Below are 16500 nucleotides of genomic sequence, written 5' to 3'. Positions count from 1 at the left end.
CTGCCTTCTCAATTTCCCTGGTAACTTCCTCGAAAAACTCTATAAGATTGTTTTGACATGAACCATAGCTGTCTATATTGCAAAACAGAGTGCAGCACAATAGACTGTCCTTCAAAAGTATTGTATTTATAACATGTTATTTTTAAGTAGATACTCTTGAGTTTGCAGAAAATAATTCTTGGTAATATTTATGTAATTGTTAGTTTCAAAATTCAAGGATGTTTAATGTCACTTGCAGGACACAAGTGTAAAGGAAAATAAAATGATTGTTACTTGGAAATGATACAACACAAAAAACACAGTAAGATAAAGAACACAATAATAAAAGACAATGAATATAAGTACATAGCTTATATACATAGATGGATTGTATATTGGCGGGAGGGGGGTGGTGCAGTGAGGTAGTGGGTGGAGATGTTCATTAGCCTTACTACTTGGAGAAAGTAACTATTCAGGAGTCTGGTGGTCCTGGCATTTTTGCTACATGGCCTCCTTCCCGATGGGAGTGGAACAAACAGCCCGTGAGCAAGGTGTGTAGAATCCTTCATGATACTGCCAGCCTTTTTATTGCATCTTTCTTGATGTATGTCCTTGGTGGTGAGTTAACAAACACAGCTACAAAACAGAACAAGGAGCTTGTTTATGTGGCTGCTTTGTCAAGTGTGTTGTAATCCTTGTTGGTGCCTGCATTGTACTTTGATAAATATGTTCTATTAATGGCCACCCTATATCATGATACATGATGATTCACATTCCACCCATCTTCCACAGAGTTTTCTTCTTACTTATTCATTTAATAGATTTGGGGGTTACTAGTAACTTTGACAACAAGCCTGGTTCTGGGACTGAGGAGGCAGTTGAGAATCAACCTCCTCAGTGGACCTGAGGATACCTACAGGCTAGATTCTTTAATGAGCTGGACAATCCACTAGTTTCATGGTTATTACTCCTGAGACCTGCTTTCCTCTAATACTATGCTACTTCAAAAGTGTTCACTGTCACTATGTCTATCCAAGAGGAGAGACTTTCTGATCAATCAACTTCGTTTCTATTGTCAGGAACCCCCAAAGCCATCTACAACCATAATCACGAACCTATTCACTGTCCGGGAAGGGGAGAATGTGAATCATGTATCAATATATAGGGTGGGATTACAAAATGATAGTTATCATGGTTCAACTTAAAGGATAGTGTTTGTTCTAATGCAGAAATAGTCAGCTGCAAGATCCCATAAACAGCAGTGGAAAAGGAACTCTTTTTAGGATTTAACTGAGGGATAAATATTGCCCAGTACGCTGAATGGACACCCATTCCTTTTTGTTTTGAAATAACAATGTTCAGTTTTCTCCATCTACATGAAAGGACAAATTAAATCTTGGTTTAGTCCCTGTCAGAAAGAGAGCCACTCTGGCACTGAAGCACTGACCAGATTTTGTGATCAAGCAGGCACAGTGAAATGCATGATACTGTGAATCGGGGCAAAGGGGGACCACTGAGTCACAGCATAAGTCACGGGGTAGATCAGCACATGAAGAAAAAGGAAGTAGGATATCAGATGAATTCAGGACTGCTGCTTACGTACAAAGCAAACGCAGACTCTTGTTTTACATTCCCTAAAAAGGCTGTAGACTCAGCTAGCTCAGTCACAGCACCATAAGATGTTGGAGCCAAATTAGGCCACTCGGCCCATTGACTCTGTTCCACCATTCCATCATGGCTGATCCTGCCATCTCAACCTCATACATCTGCTTTCTCACCATATCCTTTGATGCCCTGACCAATGAGGAAATGATCAACTTCCATCTTAAATATACATTTACATATGTACCTGGCCTCCACCGCAGTCTGTGGCAGAAAATTCCACAGATTCACTTCTCTCTGGTTTAAAAACATTCCTCCTTACCTCTGTTCTAAAAGGTCACCTAAGGGGGGTGCTGTTATAGTCTGGTGTACTGACCTCTACCTTGCCGAGGCACAGCAACAACTCACGGATACCTCCTCTTATTTATCCCTCGATCGTGACCCCACTAAGGAGCACCAGGCCATTGTCTCCCACACCATCACCGACTTTATCCACTCAGGGGATCCACTGCTACCAACCTTATAGTTCCCACACCCCGCACTTCCCGTTTCTACCTCCTACCCAAGATCCACAAACCTGCCTGTCCTGGCCGACCTATTGTTTCAGCTTGCTCCTGCCCCACCGAACCCATTTCTGCATACCTCGACACTGTTTTATCACCCCTTGTTCAATCCCTTCCGACCTTTGTTCGTGACACTTCTCACGCTCTTAAACTTTTCGATGATTTTAAGTTCCCTGGCCCCCACCGCTTTATTTTCACCATGGATGTCCAGTCCTTATATACTTCCATCCCCCATCAGGAAGGTCTCAAAGCTCTACGCTTCTTTTTGGATTCCAGACCTAATCAGTTCCCCTCTACCACCACTCTGCTCCGTCTAGCGGAATTAGTCCTTACTCTTAATAATTTCTCCTTTGGCTCCTCCCACTTCCTCCAAACTAAAGGTGTAGCTATGGGCACCCGTATGGGTCCTAGCTATGCCTGCCTTTTTGTTGGCTTTGTGGAACAATCTATGTTCCGTGCCTATTCTGGTATCTGTCCCCCATTTTTCCTTCACTACATCGACGACTGCATTGGCGCTGCTTCCTGCACGCATGCAGAACTCGTTGACTTTATTAACTTTGCCTCCAACTTTCACCCTGCCCTCAAGTTTACCTGGTCCATTTCCGACACCTCCCTCCCCTTTCTAGATCTTTCTGTCTGTCTCTGGAGACAACTTATCCACTGATGTCTACTATAAGCCTACTGACTCTCACAGCTATCTGGACTATTCCTCTTCTCACCCTGTCTCTTGCAAAAACGCCATCCCCTTCTCGCAATTCCTCCGTCTCCGCCACATCTGCTCTCAGGATGAGGCTTTTCATTCTAGGACGAGGGAGATGTCTTCCTTTTTTAAAGAAAGGGGCTTCCCTTCCTCCACTATCAACTCTGCTCTTAAACACATCTCCCCCATTTCACGTACATCTGCTCTCACTCCATCCTCCCGCCACCCCACTGGGAATAGGGTTCTCCTGGTCCTCACCTACCACCCCACCAGCCTCCGGGTCCAACATAATATTCTCCGTAACTTCCGCCACCTCCAATGGGATCCCACCACTAAGCACATCTTTCCCTCCCCCTGTCTCTCTGCATTCCGCAGGGATCGCTCCCTACACAACTCCCTTGTCCATTCGTCCCCCCCATCCCTCCCCACTGATCTCCCTCCTGGCACTTATCCGTGTAAGCGGAACAAGTGCTACACATGCCCTTACACTTCCTCCCTTACCACCATTCAGGGCCCCAAACAGTCCTTCCAGGTGAGGCAACACTTCACCTGTGAGTCGACTGGGGTGATATACTGCGTCCGGTGCTCCCGATGTGGCCTTTTATATATTGGCGAGACCCGACGCAGACTGGGAGACCGCTTTGCTGAACACCTATGCTCTGTCCGCCAGAGAAAGCAGGATCTCCCAGTGGCCACACATTTTAATTCCACATCCCATTCCCATTCTGATATGTCTATCCACGGCCTCCTCTACTGTAAGGATGAAGCCACACTCAGGTTGGAGGAGCAACACCTTATATTCCATCTGGGTAGCCTCCAACCTGATGGCATGAACATCGACTTCTCTAACTTCCGCTAAGGCCCCACCTCCCCCTCGTACCCCATCCGTTATTTATTTTTATACACACATTCTTTCTCTCACTCTCCTTTTTCTCCCTCTGTCCCTCTGAATATACCTGTTGCCCATCCTCTGGGTTCCCCCCCCCCACGTCTTTCTTCCCGGACCTCCTGTCCCATGATCCTCTCGTATCCCCTTTTGCCTATCACCTGTCCAGCTCTTGGCTCCATCCCTCCCCCTCCTGTCTTCTCCTATCATTTTGGATCTCCCCCTCCCCCTCCAACTTTCAAATCCCTTACTCACTCTTCCTTCAGTTAGTCCTGACGAAGGGTCTCGGCTGGAAACGTCGACTGCACCTCTTCCTACAGATGCTGCCTGGCCTGCTGCATTCACCCGCAACTTTGATGTGTGTGGCCTATAATTTCCTTTCTTTTGCCTTTCTCTCTTCTTAAAGAGTGGAGTAACATCATCAAGGATATCTTCAAAAGTGATGCCTCAGGAATGTGACATCCATCACTAAGCACACCCACCCTCCGGGAAATGCCCCCTTCGCAATATTATCACCAGGGAGGAGAGAAAGGAGCCTGAAGACCCACACTCAATGATTCAGAAACTCCTTACCCTCCTTTGGACAGTCCATGAACACTACTTTTTTCTACAGAAATTATTTTTGTAATTTACAGAAATTGCTGCTGCTCTAAAATAACAAATTTCTTGTTGTGTCAGTGATGATAAATCTGATTCTGACACTCATATGATCACATTTAATATTATTCACACTAACCTTGGGAGTTCTTACATGAACCTTCAGTCTGCAAGAACTGAAGTCATTTCCTATGTTCCTCTGAGCTGAGTCGTCAGCATTGTGTAACGAGGATTGACGGCGTAAAAGTCCTTTGCCTGGTAAAAAGGCAATTGTTATGGTTCCTTCATTCCTTTAAAAAATGTTAATAAAATGCACAATTACAAACTAATAGGACAATTACTAAAAAACTGATTTGTCAATTAACAAGTCCCAAAGCCAATTTAGATTTAAACCCGCACATAATGCATTTTTACAAGTCAAAGTACAAAGAAAATTTCTTATCATAGTACATATATGTCACCATATACAGTACCATCCTGAGATTTGCTTTTGGAGATGCGGTACGGAATAGGTCCTTTCGCCTCCCGAGTCGTGCCGACCAGGCAATACTGCCTACCCTAACCTCATCATGGGACAACTTACCGTGATCATTTATCCTACACGGTGCACCTTCAGACTGTGGGAGAAAACCAGAGCACCTGGGGAAAACCTATGCGTTCCACAGGGTGGGTGTCCAGACTCCTTATAGAGGACACCAGCACTGAACTCCAAACTCTGACGCCCCCAGCTGTAGTAACGTCACGCCAACTACTACACTACTGTGACGCCCAGATGCCTTTCTTGCAGGGATTCACATTAAAGCAAAGAAATACAATGAAAAGCTACATACAAAGACGGACAAACATCCAAAGTGCAAAAGAAGGCAAGTTACACGAACACAAAAAACTGGTAATAATAATATAAATAAATAAATAAACTTATTCAATGGGCTGACACATGTTTAAATGTAAATCTTCTCCAGAATGTCAAACTTTGCAGGCCACTTTTTATTTTGAGATAAATATAAGTGCCCTGAAGTTGCAAAGATTTTCTGATTCAATAAAGAGAATAACTAGTAGCATATCTGATAAATGGCCCATTGCCGCTCACTTCCCTCAATGATCTGAAAGACATTCTGTCCTGTCTGTGGAAAATGATAAATACAACTGTTGGATCTTCAGCTCCATGCACCCAATTTATGGCTAAAGAGATGTGGACTTTCTCACCGGAGCATTTGTGTTAAGCCAGTACTTTGGAAAGGTGAAGAGGAACTCCTCAAGTACCATGGAAATACAATTCAATGGAAAAACTGCAGCAGACAGATTTCAGTGTAAGTGTGAGGTCATCTGCTTTGGAACTGAAATGGAGAGATCAGTGTATTTCCTGAATGGGGAATACCTAGATACGACGGAGATCCAAAGAGGTATCTGGTTGAGTGAAGAACAACATTGTTCAAATGTCAGGGATGTGTATAGAAAATAGTCACAAAAACTAAAGAGCACTGGCCTTTGAATATTAAACATTAGCTTTATTTCTTACATCAAAATGCAGTGAAATGTGTCATTTGCATCAACAACCAACACAGTTTCAAGGGTTGTGGTGGGCAGACTGCAAGTATCGCCATGCTTCCGTTGCCAACATAGCATGCCCACAACTTACTAACCCTGACCCTAACCCATAGGTCCTTGGAATGTGGAAGGCAACCGAAGCACCCAAATGAAATCCACGTGGTCACGGAGAGAACTTACAAACTCCTTACAGATGGTGGCATAATTTCACCTGGGTTGCTCACGCCTTAATAACGTTATGCTACCTTGATACAGTGAGGTAGAAGTTATGATAGAGCTAACTAAATCATGGAGCACATCTGGTGGAAATCTCGGTTAGGTAACATTGACACCTGGACTATTCTGAGAGTTAATTACAAGGAGACGTGATAGAAACTGGTTGTAGTTTTTGATATTCAAAGGCTAACAGAATCATTTGATTAAAGATTTTATGGTATCAGAGATGGCTATGGGCACTTACAAGTTATTTCATATGTTGGACATTCTGGAATTGGACAACAGGATTCAAGAAATTAGAGGAAAGTGGCAGGGAAATGGAGTTAGAATTCTTTCTAGAAATAGCTGCTGATGCTCAGTTTTTAATTTTAAACTTTACACTCTTAGACTTTAACTAATTGAAGGTGTGAAGGGACATTGGCCATTGATTGTTCATAGATAAGTCATGCTGAATGGCAGAAGAGGATAGAAATTGCCTCCAGTCCTGTACCTCTGCTTCTTTTTTCCACAAACTTTAAAAAGAAAATGGCATATTTTACACTGTCCACCAATATTCATGTCCAGATTATACAGAACATAGAAGAGAACAGCACAGTATGGGCCTTTCAGTCATACTGTGCTGTAGGTGTCTTGTTGACCTATATAAATCCAATCCACAGTCAATCTAACCCTTCCCTTCTACATAGGCCACGGCCCTCATTTCCTTACATCCATGTGCCCACCCAAGAGTCCTTTAAGTATCTCTTTTGTATATCTTTCTACTACTATGTTTAGCAGTATGTTCAAGGCAGTACTGCTCTCTGTGTTAACAAAAACCTTACGTCTGATATCTCCCCAAACCTTCCTCCCCTCACTTTAAACAGATATCCTCCAGTATCGGCCATTGCTGCCCAGAGTAAAAGGTGCTGGCTGTCAACGCTTCTCATAATCTTGTACACCTCTGTCAAGCTACCTCTCAACTTCCCTCATTCCAAAGAGCAAAGCTCAACTTTTCTTCATAAAGAATATATTCTAATCCAGACAGCATCCTGGTAAATCTCCTTTGCACCTTCTCTCAAGCTTCCACAATTGTTTTAAGAAGGTCAGCCAATGAAACATTTGAAATATACACCACGGGAGATGCAGAAGTTAATGTGCATAAGTAAGCACCACTAAAGAGCAATTAAATTAATGTCAAAATCACTTCTGCATAGTGGTTGGCTAGTGGTTAAATATTGACCAGGCCACCAGGAGAATTGGCTAGTGTGCGAATTTTGGTCAGGTGAGTGTTAAAGACAACATCCAGGCAAGAATAGTCAAGAGCAGTGTGTAGCCAACTCAGGCAAGTGGAGCCTCTGAGGTGAGCCTCTTTCTAGAAAGTTCTATGATGAATATAGCTTCAATTTTCCCTCTAAGGTATGCACATGTGCGAGCGCACACATCTTTTGCTACTAGCACACAAAGGAATTTAAACTGCGCACGAAAGGTTGTCACCACCCTCCTCGCGGGCATGCTAAGTACATTTCATGATCACACTTTCTTTTCTGGTTTCTGATATGAACTTTGTTGACAATGGTTTGTCTTGTAAATTTTAGAACTGGCTTGCTTATACTGTTTTATCGAAGAAATTATTCAGTGCACACATGTTGGTACTGGGTAAAAAATTTGCGCAACCCAAGATTTTTGTGCACACTGGTCATTACAAATAGCTTCCCTTTATATAGTAGTGGGTGCCAGAGATAGATGAGATCAGAATATAATGGAAGGATGCGAAACACAGCCAACAACTAATGGACAATGACTTTACTAACTTCAAAGTGTCATCAGTGTATGCTTGTAGTTTCTATTGACTTTTAACACCTGTATTGTGAATGGTGATTGATCTTGCAAGTAAGGAATTCAAACATACACAGTTTAGCAAATGGTCAATATCTGTACTCGATAAGTCAATTCTGTATAACAATATCATATTTCTACGCAACAGGACCATGCTGTCCTCCTTGTGCAGAAGTACAGTAGAGTATGAATAGTCTAGTTAATCAGTGATGACACTTGCACTTCTTTCACATTTGAGCCAGAGGAATTAATTATTTACGGTGCATTACAGTATTGAGTGAAAAGGGTAGTCCAGATTATGTGCTCCTGTCTCTGGAACAGGGACTGAACAAATGATATCATTCTGAGTTAAGGGTGCCTATCCCACCACTGACCCACCATATGAAATTTCATCCACTTACGTCAACTTTATTTTCTTGAGGATGCTTTTGGCTTCTTCATGCGTCACTCCGATCAGCGACTTTTTATTAATTGCAACCAGCTGGTCTCCTGGACGAATCTGGCCATCCTAAGAAAACCCATTTAAAAATCAAGTAGCTGGTTGTCGTTTTACTGCAGCACACTGTTTTCATGGTCTTAGCCGGTTTCAAACTCTCAATATGCACACTTTCTCTCTTTTATTTTCTGTTTTCAGGACAATATTGTGAAATACACAGATGTCAGCATTGCCGACAGTCAGCACCAACACCAGCATCAAAAATGCCCAGATCATATATGACAGACAACGGCCTTTATACTCTCCCCAGTAATGTACTGTTACGTATACTCAAGAAACAGTCCACAATTTAATTGGGTAACATTTTCCTACTGGGGGTTTGAGTTTCGTCTTTATCATGGCCTCATGAGTAAACTGGTGGAGTGGATTGCTTCTGTTACCATTGGGTGGAGATGAAAAAGGCTTGCATTTACAGTACTGTGCAAAAGTCTTAGGCACATCTACATTTGTATATTGCTAGGGTGCCTAAGACTATTGCATGGACCTGTAGTCATTTTATGTATTGCACTGTACTGCTGATGCTACAAAAAAACAAATTTCATGAAATGTGAGTGATGATAAACCTAGACACTAGACACGAGAATACTACAGCACAGTACAGGCCCTTCAGCCCTCAATGTTGTGCCGACCCATATATTCCTAAAAAAAGTACTAAACCCACACTACCCCGTAACCCTCTATTTTTCTTTCATCCATGTGCCTGTCCAAGAGGCTCTTAAATAACCCTAATGTTTCAGCCTCCACTACCATCCCTGGCAAGTCATTCCAGACACCCACAACTCTCTGTGTAAAAAACTTACCCCTGATGTCTCCCCTAAACTTCCCTCCCTTAACTTTGTACATATGCCCTCTGGTGTTTGCTATTCATGCCCTGGGAAACAGCTACTGGCTATCCACCCTATCTATGCCTATTATAACCTTGTAGACCTCTATCAAGTCCTCTCTCGTCCTTCAACGCTCCAAAGAGAAAAGTCCCAGTTCTGCTAACCTTGCCTCATAAGACTTGTTTTCCAATCCAGGCAACATCCTGGTAAATCTCCTCTGCACCCTCTCCATAGCTTCCACATCCTTCCTATAATGAGGTGACCAGAACTGAACACAATACTCTAAGTGTGGTCTCACCAGAGATTTGTAGAGCTGCAACATGACCTGTCTACTCTTGAACTCAATCCCCCTGTTAATGAAACCTAGCATCCCATAGGCTATCATATCAACCTGTGTAGCAACCTTGAGGGATATATGGATTTGAACCCCAAGGTAACCGACCATTAACCCTGTATTCAGCCTTCTGGTTTGTCCTTCCAAAATGCATCACCTCACATTTATCTGGATTGAAATCCATCTGCCACTTTTCTGCCCAACTCTGCATCCTGTCTATATCCTCTTGTAACTTTCAACAACTTACGGCTCCATCCACAACTCCTCGAATCTTCGTGTCATCCGCAAACTTACTCACCCATCCTTCCGCCTCTTCATCCAGGTCATTTATAAAAATCACAAAGAGCAGAGGTCCCAGGACAAATCTTTGTGGCACTCCACTAGTCACTGACCTCCAGGCAGAATACATTCCTTCCACTACTACCCTCTGCTTTCTTCCTGTAAGCCAATTTTTTATCCAAACAGCCAAGGTTCCACTGATCCCATGCCTCATTACTTTCTGGATGAGTCTCTTGTTGGGGACCTTGTCAAGTGCCTTGCTAAAATCCATGTAGACCACATCTACTGCTCTACCCTCATCAATTTCTTTTGTTACCTCTTCAAAAAGCTCAATTAGGCTTGTGAGGCATGATCTTCCCTTCACAAAGCCATGTTGACTATCCTTGAGTAGACTGTACTTCTCCAAATGCTTGTAGATCCTATCCTTAAGAATCCTTTCCAATAGTTTGCAGACCACCGATGTAAGACTCACTGGTCTATAGTTCCCAGGATTCTCCCTATTACCTTTTTTAAACAAGGGAACTATATTTGCCATTCTCCAATCCTTCTGCACCTCCCCTGCAGCCAAAGAGGATTCAAAGATCATAGCTACTACACCAGCGATCTCTTCTCTCACTTCCCACAGCAATCTGGGGTATATCATGTCCAGCCCTGAGGACTTATCAATCTTGATGTTTTTAAGAAGATCCAACACTTCTTCCTTCATCTCCACGTTGTCCAGCACACAGGCCTGTTCTATTTTGACCTCACCCTGATCAAGGTCCTTTTCATTGTGAATACTGAACCAAAGTATTCATTTAGGACCTCCCCAACCTCCTCCACCTCCAGGCACATGTTACCTTCTTTATCCTTTAGCGGCCCCACCTTCATTCTAGTCATCCTTCTGCTCTTCACATATGCATAGAATGCCTTGGGGTTCTCCTTAATCCTACATGCCAAGGCCTTTTCATACCCCCTTTGAGCTCTTCTAAGTTCTTTCTTAAGCTCCTTCCTGGCTACCCTATATTTCTCATGAGCCCCTCCTGCTTCCTGCTTCTTATATCTAACATATGCTTCCTTCTTCCTCTTGACAAGTTGCCTCACGTGTTTTGTCAGCCATTGTTCCCTTTTCCTACCATTCTTTCCTTGTCTCAGTGGGACAAACCTATCCTGAACCCAGCACAAGTGGTCCCTAGACTTCCTCCATATTACCTCTGTGCTTTCACCCTTGAACATCTGTTTCCAATTTACTCTTGCTAGTTCCTGCCTCATCCCTTCATAGTTAGCCCTTCCCCAGTTAAGCACTTTCCCATTTTGTCTGTTTTTATCCTTTTCCATAGCTATGCTGAAGCTAAAGGAGTTGTGGTCACTCTCACCAAAATGCTCCCCCACCAAGAGGTCTGCCACCTGACCAGGTTCATTACCCAGAACTAGATCCAGTATGGCCTCTCCTCTCGTCGGCTGGTCCACATACTGTGTCAGGAATCCTTCTCGAACACACCTGACAAATTCAGCCCCATCTATCCCCCTTGCAGTCAGGAGGTGCCAGTCAATATGAGGGAAGTTGAAATCACCCATAACTACAACCCTGTATTTCCTGCACCATTCTAAAATCTGCCTGCTTATCTGCTCCTCGGTGTCCTGAGGGCTATTTGGGGGCCTACAGACTACTCCCAGCACAGGATTCATCCCTTCCTATTTCTGACTTCCACCCACACCAACTCGATGGACACTCCCTCTGCAGCGTCCTCCCTTTCTATAGCCGTGATACTATCCCTGACCAGTAATGCTACTCCCCCCCCCCCCCCCCCCCGCTTTTCTACCTTCCATCCTATTCCTTTTAAAACACCTAAACCCCGGTACCTGCATCAGCCAATCCTGCCCTTCTTCCAGCCAGGTTTCAGTAACAGCCACAATATCGTAGTTCCACATACTGATCCATGCTCTAAGTTCATCCCCTTTATTCCTAATACTCCTAGCATTGAAATAGACACATTTCCACCCCTCTAAATGGCTACATTTATGTTTTGTCCCCTGCCTGTCCTTCCTCAGCAACTCAGAACACACAGCATCATGCCCTTGTCCTTCTACCCTCATCTCTGCACTCACATTCTGATTCCCACCCCCCTGCCAAACTAGTTTAAACCCTCCCCAACAGCTCTAACAAACCGGCCCGCCAGGATATTGGTCCCTTTCCAGTTCAGGTGCAGCCTGTCCTTTTTGTACAGGTCAGACCTTCCCCAGAAGAGATCCCAATGATCCAGAAACCTGAACCCCTGCCCCATGCACCAACTCTTCAGCCACACATTCATCTGCCATAACTTCCTGTTCCTACATTCTCTGTCTCGTGGCACAGGCAGCAATCCCGAGATTACCACCCTTGAAGTCCTGCTTTTTAACTTCCTTCCTAGCTCCCTATATTCCTTCTTCAGGACCTCATCCCTACTCCTATCTATGTCATTGGTCCCCACGCGGACCATGACATCTGGCTGCTCACCCTGTCTCCTAAGAATACCGAGAACTCGATCCGAGATATCGTGGACCCTGGCACCAGGGAGGCAACAGACCATCCGGGATTCTCGATCTCTCCCACAGAACCTCTTATCTGTCCCCCTAACTATTGAATCCCCTATCACTACTGCTCTCCTCTTTTCCCTCCTTCCTTTCTGAGCTGAGGGTCCAGTCTCAGTGCTACAGACGCGACCACTGCAACTTGTCCCTGGTAGGTCGTCCCCACCAACAGTATCCAAAACGGTATACTTACTGTTGATGGGAACAGCCACAGTGGTGCTCTGCTCATTCTGACTATTCCCCTTACCTCTTCTGATAGTCACCCAGCTACCTGTCTCCTGACTCTTAGGGGTGACTGTCTCCCTGAAACTCCGATCTATTACTGCCCCTGCCCCCCGAATGATCCGAAGTTCATCCAGCTCCAGCTCTAGTTCCCTAACTCGGTTTGACAGGAGTTGCAGCTGGATGCACCTCTTGCAGGTGTAGTCAGAGACAATTGTGCTGTCCCTGGCTTCCCACATCTTACAATCGGAGCACCGGACTGCCCTATCTACTTACCAACTCCTAAGTTAATTAAATTAATTAAAGAAATTTACCCAGCCTTACCTCACTGGGAGCAAGCTTGTCCTCAGCCTCTGCTTGCCAAAGCCTCTGCTCGCCAAAGCCTCAAAGCTCCACTCCTTCACTGGCCCACTCACTCACTGGCCGCTCTGCTTGAGCTACCCCTCTTTTCATTTGTTTGAGCTTTTCAATTTTCAATTGCCCAATCAAACTGCTTGGTCACCTGACCTCGATCGCCCAATCAAACTGCTTGGTCACCTGACATCGATTGCACAACCAGCTGCCTTCTGCTGAGTCTGAGCTATTCAAATCTTGATTGACTTGATTGCACAGTCCAACTGCCAAAACTGCTAAAACCTCTCAAGCCAAAGCCTCAAAGCTCCACTCCTTCACTGCCCCACTCACTCACTGGCCGCTCTGCTTGAGCTACCCCTCTTTTTATTTGTTTGAGCTTTTCAATTTTCGATTGCCTGGTTCTGACATTGGTCTCTATTGTGAACTGAGAGTGGGAAAGGGGCAGGGAGAGGGTAAAGGGGAAGGGAACAGGAAGCACCAGAGAGATATTCTGTAATGATTAATAAACTAATTATTTGGAATCAAATTATCTTGCCTGGTGTCTCCCGGCTGGGGTTATCTGCACCCATGCCTCCGCCCACCCCTGGCATTCCTTCTCTGCCACCTGTTCCATGCTCCACCATCAGCATTCCCAACATTCTTTGTTCATGCCAAATTTACAAGCTTGTTCTCTGCTCCACATTGATGAATGCAGTACTGTGCAAAATTCTTAGACACCTTAGTTAACACATATATGTGCCTAAGGCTTTTGAACAATACTGTATATAGTGCTTTTCACAATCTTTTGAGGGCATCACAAAGTGTTCACAGCATTGTCAATGGGCAAGATACTGTGGGTGCTGGAATTCTGAAATAAAGCCTAGAAACGCTCAGAAAGGTCAGGGAGCAACTACAGTTATTAAGATGAAATACTGACTCAATTTCTCTCTCAAAGATGCTGAGTGCTTCCGGCATTTTCCGTTTTCTTTAATTCAAAGTGCAGTCAGTGTTGAAAAAATTTAATGAATTGGATGAGAGTGCCAACCAGTGAAACAAAAATCCGTCCTGGGTCTGTACATCAGTTTGCTAGGTTGCCTTTATATTGCGACCACTGTCTTTGGATGTGGTCTTTTGGTCACCTGTATTTCTAATTGACTTCCTATACTCTTTACAGTGCTAAGTTTATTTAGCAGAAGCTTCACTATAAAGATTCACTACCTTGCTGCACTGAACTAGTCAAATAAAACTCCTGGTTATAAAGATATGAGACCAATTAAGAGATAACATCTTATCCGGAAAGATGCATGATGAAGATTCAAATTCTATCACTAAATAAGGCATGACTTGACTTTGAACTTCATGTGAAAATTATAAATAAGTTCAAAGATAATGACAAACATTGGGACAACACAGCTAATGAGAGGATTTCCACTCTGCCAGAACAACTGGATTTAAATGCCTGAAAGGTGAAAGGATACTGTAACATATAACCAAATTCACTATGATCAGTGTTTCTTTTGAAGAAAGCACTGCTGCGCCTCTGCTTCCTTAGAAGTTTGCAAAGATTGACATGGGTAGGAAAAGGGAGGAGGTCCTGAAAGCAGACTACAGGGAGTTAGGAAGGAAGTTGAGAAGCAGGACCACAAAAGTAGTAATCTCAGGATTACTGCCTTTGCCACGTGACAGTGAGTATAGGAATAGAATGAGGTGGAGGCTAAATATGTGGCTGAAGGATTGGAGCAGGGGTCAGGGATTCAGATTTTTGGATCATTGGTACCTCTTTTGGGGCAAGCGTGACCTGTACAAAAAGGATGGGTTGCACTTGACTCCCAGGGGGACCAATATCCTGGCAGGGAGATTTGCTAAGGCGACTGGGGGGAGTTTAAACTAGAATTGCTGGGGGGTTGGAACCGAACTGAAGAAATGGAAGAAGAGGCAGTTGGCTCACAAATAGAGAAAGCTTGGAGGCAGTGCGAGGGGGAGGATCGGCAGGTGATAGAGAAGGGACGTGCTCAGACTGATGGTTTGAGATGTGTCTATTTTAATGCAAGGAGTATTATGAACAAAGCGGATGAGCTTAGAGTGTGGATCTTGGAGCTATGATGTTGTGGCCATTACAGAGACTTGGGTGGCTCAGGGGCAGGAACGGTTACTTAGAGTGCCAGGCTTTATATATTTCAGAAAGGACAGAGAGGGAGGCAAAAGAGGTGGGGGCATGGCACTGTTGATCAGAGATAGTGTCATGGCTGCAGAAAAGGAAGGAGTCATGGAGGGGTTGTCTACGGAGTCTCTGTGGGTGGAAGTTAGGAAAAGGAAGGGGTCAATAACTCTACTGGGTGTTTTCATAGACCACCCAATAGTAACAGGGACATCGAGGAGCAGATAGGCAGACAGATTCTGGAAAGGTGTAATAATAACAGGGTTGTCATGGTGGGAGATTTTAATTTCCCAAGTATCGATTGGCATCTCCCTAGAGTGAGGAGTTTAGATGGGGTGGAGTTTGTTAGGTGTGTTCAGGAAGGTTTCTTGACACAATATGTAGATAAGCTTGCAAGAGGGGAGGCTGTACTTGATCTGGTATTGGGAAATGAACCTGGTCAGGTGTCAGATCTCTCAGCTGGAGAGCATTTTGGAGATAGTGATCACAATTCAATCTCCTTTACCATAGCATTGGAGAGGGATAGAAACAGACAAGTTAGGAAAGTGTTTAATTGGAGTAAGGGGGAATTACGAGGCTATCAGGCAGGAACTTGGAAGCATAAATTGGGAACAGATGTTCTCAGGGAAATGTACAGAAGAAATGTGGCAAAATGTTCAGGGAATATTTGTGTGGAGTTCTGCATAGGTACGTTCCAATGAGACAGGGAAAGGATGGTAGGGTACAGGAACCGTGTGTACGAGGGCTGTTGTAAATCCAGTCAAGAAGAAGAGCTTACGAAAGGTTCAAAAAACTAGGTAATGATAGAGATCTAGAAGATTATAAGGCTAGCAGGAAGGAGCTGAAGAATGAAATTAGGAGAGCCAGAAGGGGCTATGAGAAGGCCTTGGTGGACAGGATTAAGGAAAACCACAAGGCATTCTACAAGTATGTGAAGAGCAAGAGGATAAGGCGTGAGAGAATTGGACCAATCAAGTGTGACAGTGGACAAGTGTGTATGGAACCAGAGGAGACAGCAGAGGTACTTAGTGAACACTGTGCTTCAGTATTCACTACAGAAAAAGATCTTGGCAATTGTAGGGATGACTTACAGTGGACTGAAATGATTGAGCATATAGATATTAAGAAAGAGAATGTGTTGGAGCTTTTGGTAAAGATCAAGTTAGCTAAGTCTTCAGGACTAGAAGAGATGTGCCCCAGGTTACTGTGGGAGGTGAGGGAGGAGATTGCTGAGCCTCTGGTGTTGATCTTTGCACCATCAATGGGGACGGAAGAGGTTCTGGAAGATTGGAGGGTTGCGGCTGTTGTTCCCTTATTCAAGAAAGGGAGTAGGGATAGCCCAGGAAATTATAGGCCAGTGAGTCTTACTTCAGTGGTTGGTGAGTTGATGGAAAAGAT

At 44.2% G+C, this 16500-nt stretch overlaps 1 protein-coding gene across 1 annotated transcript in view; it reads right to left on the bottom strand.

Annotated features, from left to right (window-relative positions):
- Positions 1–16500, bottom strand: part of LOC140203113 (syntaxin-binding protein 4) — a 133761-nt gene that overhangs the window by 42610 nt on the left and 74651 nt on the right. Inside the window, exons 10-11 of the mRNA XM_072268936.1 lie at positions 8308–8414; positions 4467–4617 (exon numbers count right to left, since the gene is read on the bottom strand). Coding sequence (XP_072125037.1) covers positions 4467–4617; positions 8308–8414 — 258 coding nt within the window. The remainder of the gene's footprint in view (positions 1–4466; positions 4618–8307; positions 8415–16500) is intronic.

This window comes from Mobula birostris, chromosome 9 (assembly GCF_030028105.1).
Source record: "Mobula birostris isolate sMobBir1 chromosome 9, sMobBir1.hap1, whole genome shotgun sequence".
Taxonomy (NCBI): Eukaryota; Metazoa; Chordata; class Chondrichthyes; order Myliobatiformes; family Myliobatidae; genus Mobula; species Mobula birostris.
Note: the sequence above shows the minus strand (reverse complement) of the source record. Positions and strands in the feature narration are given on the sequence as shown.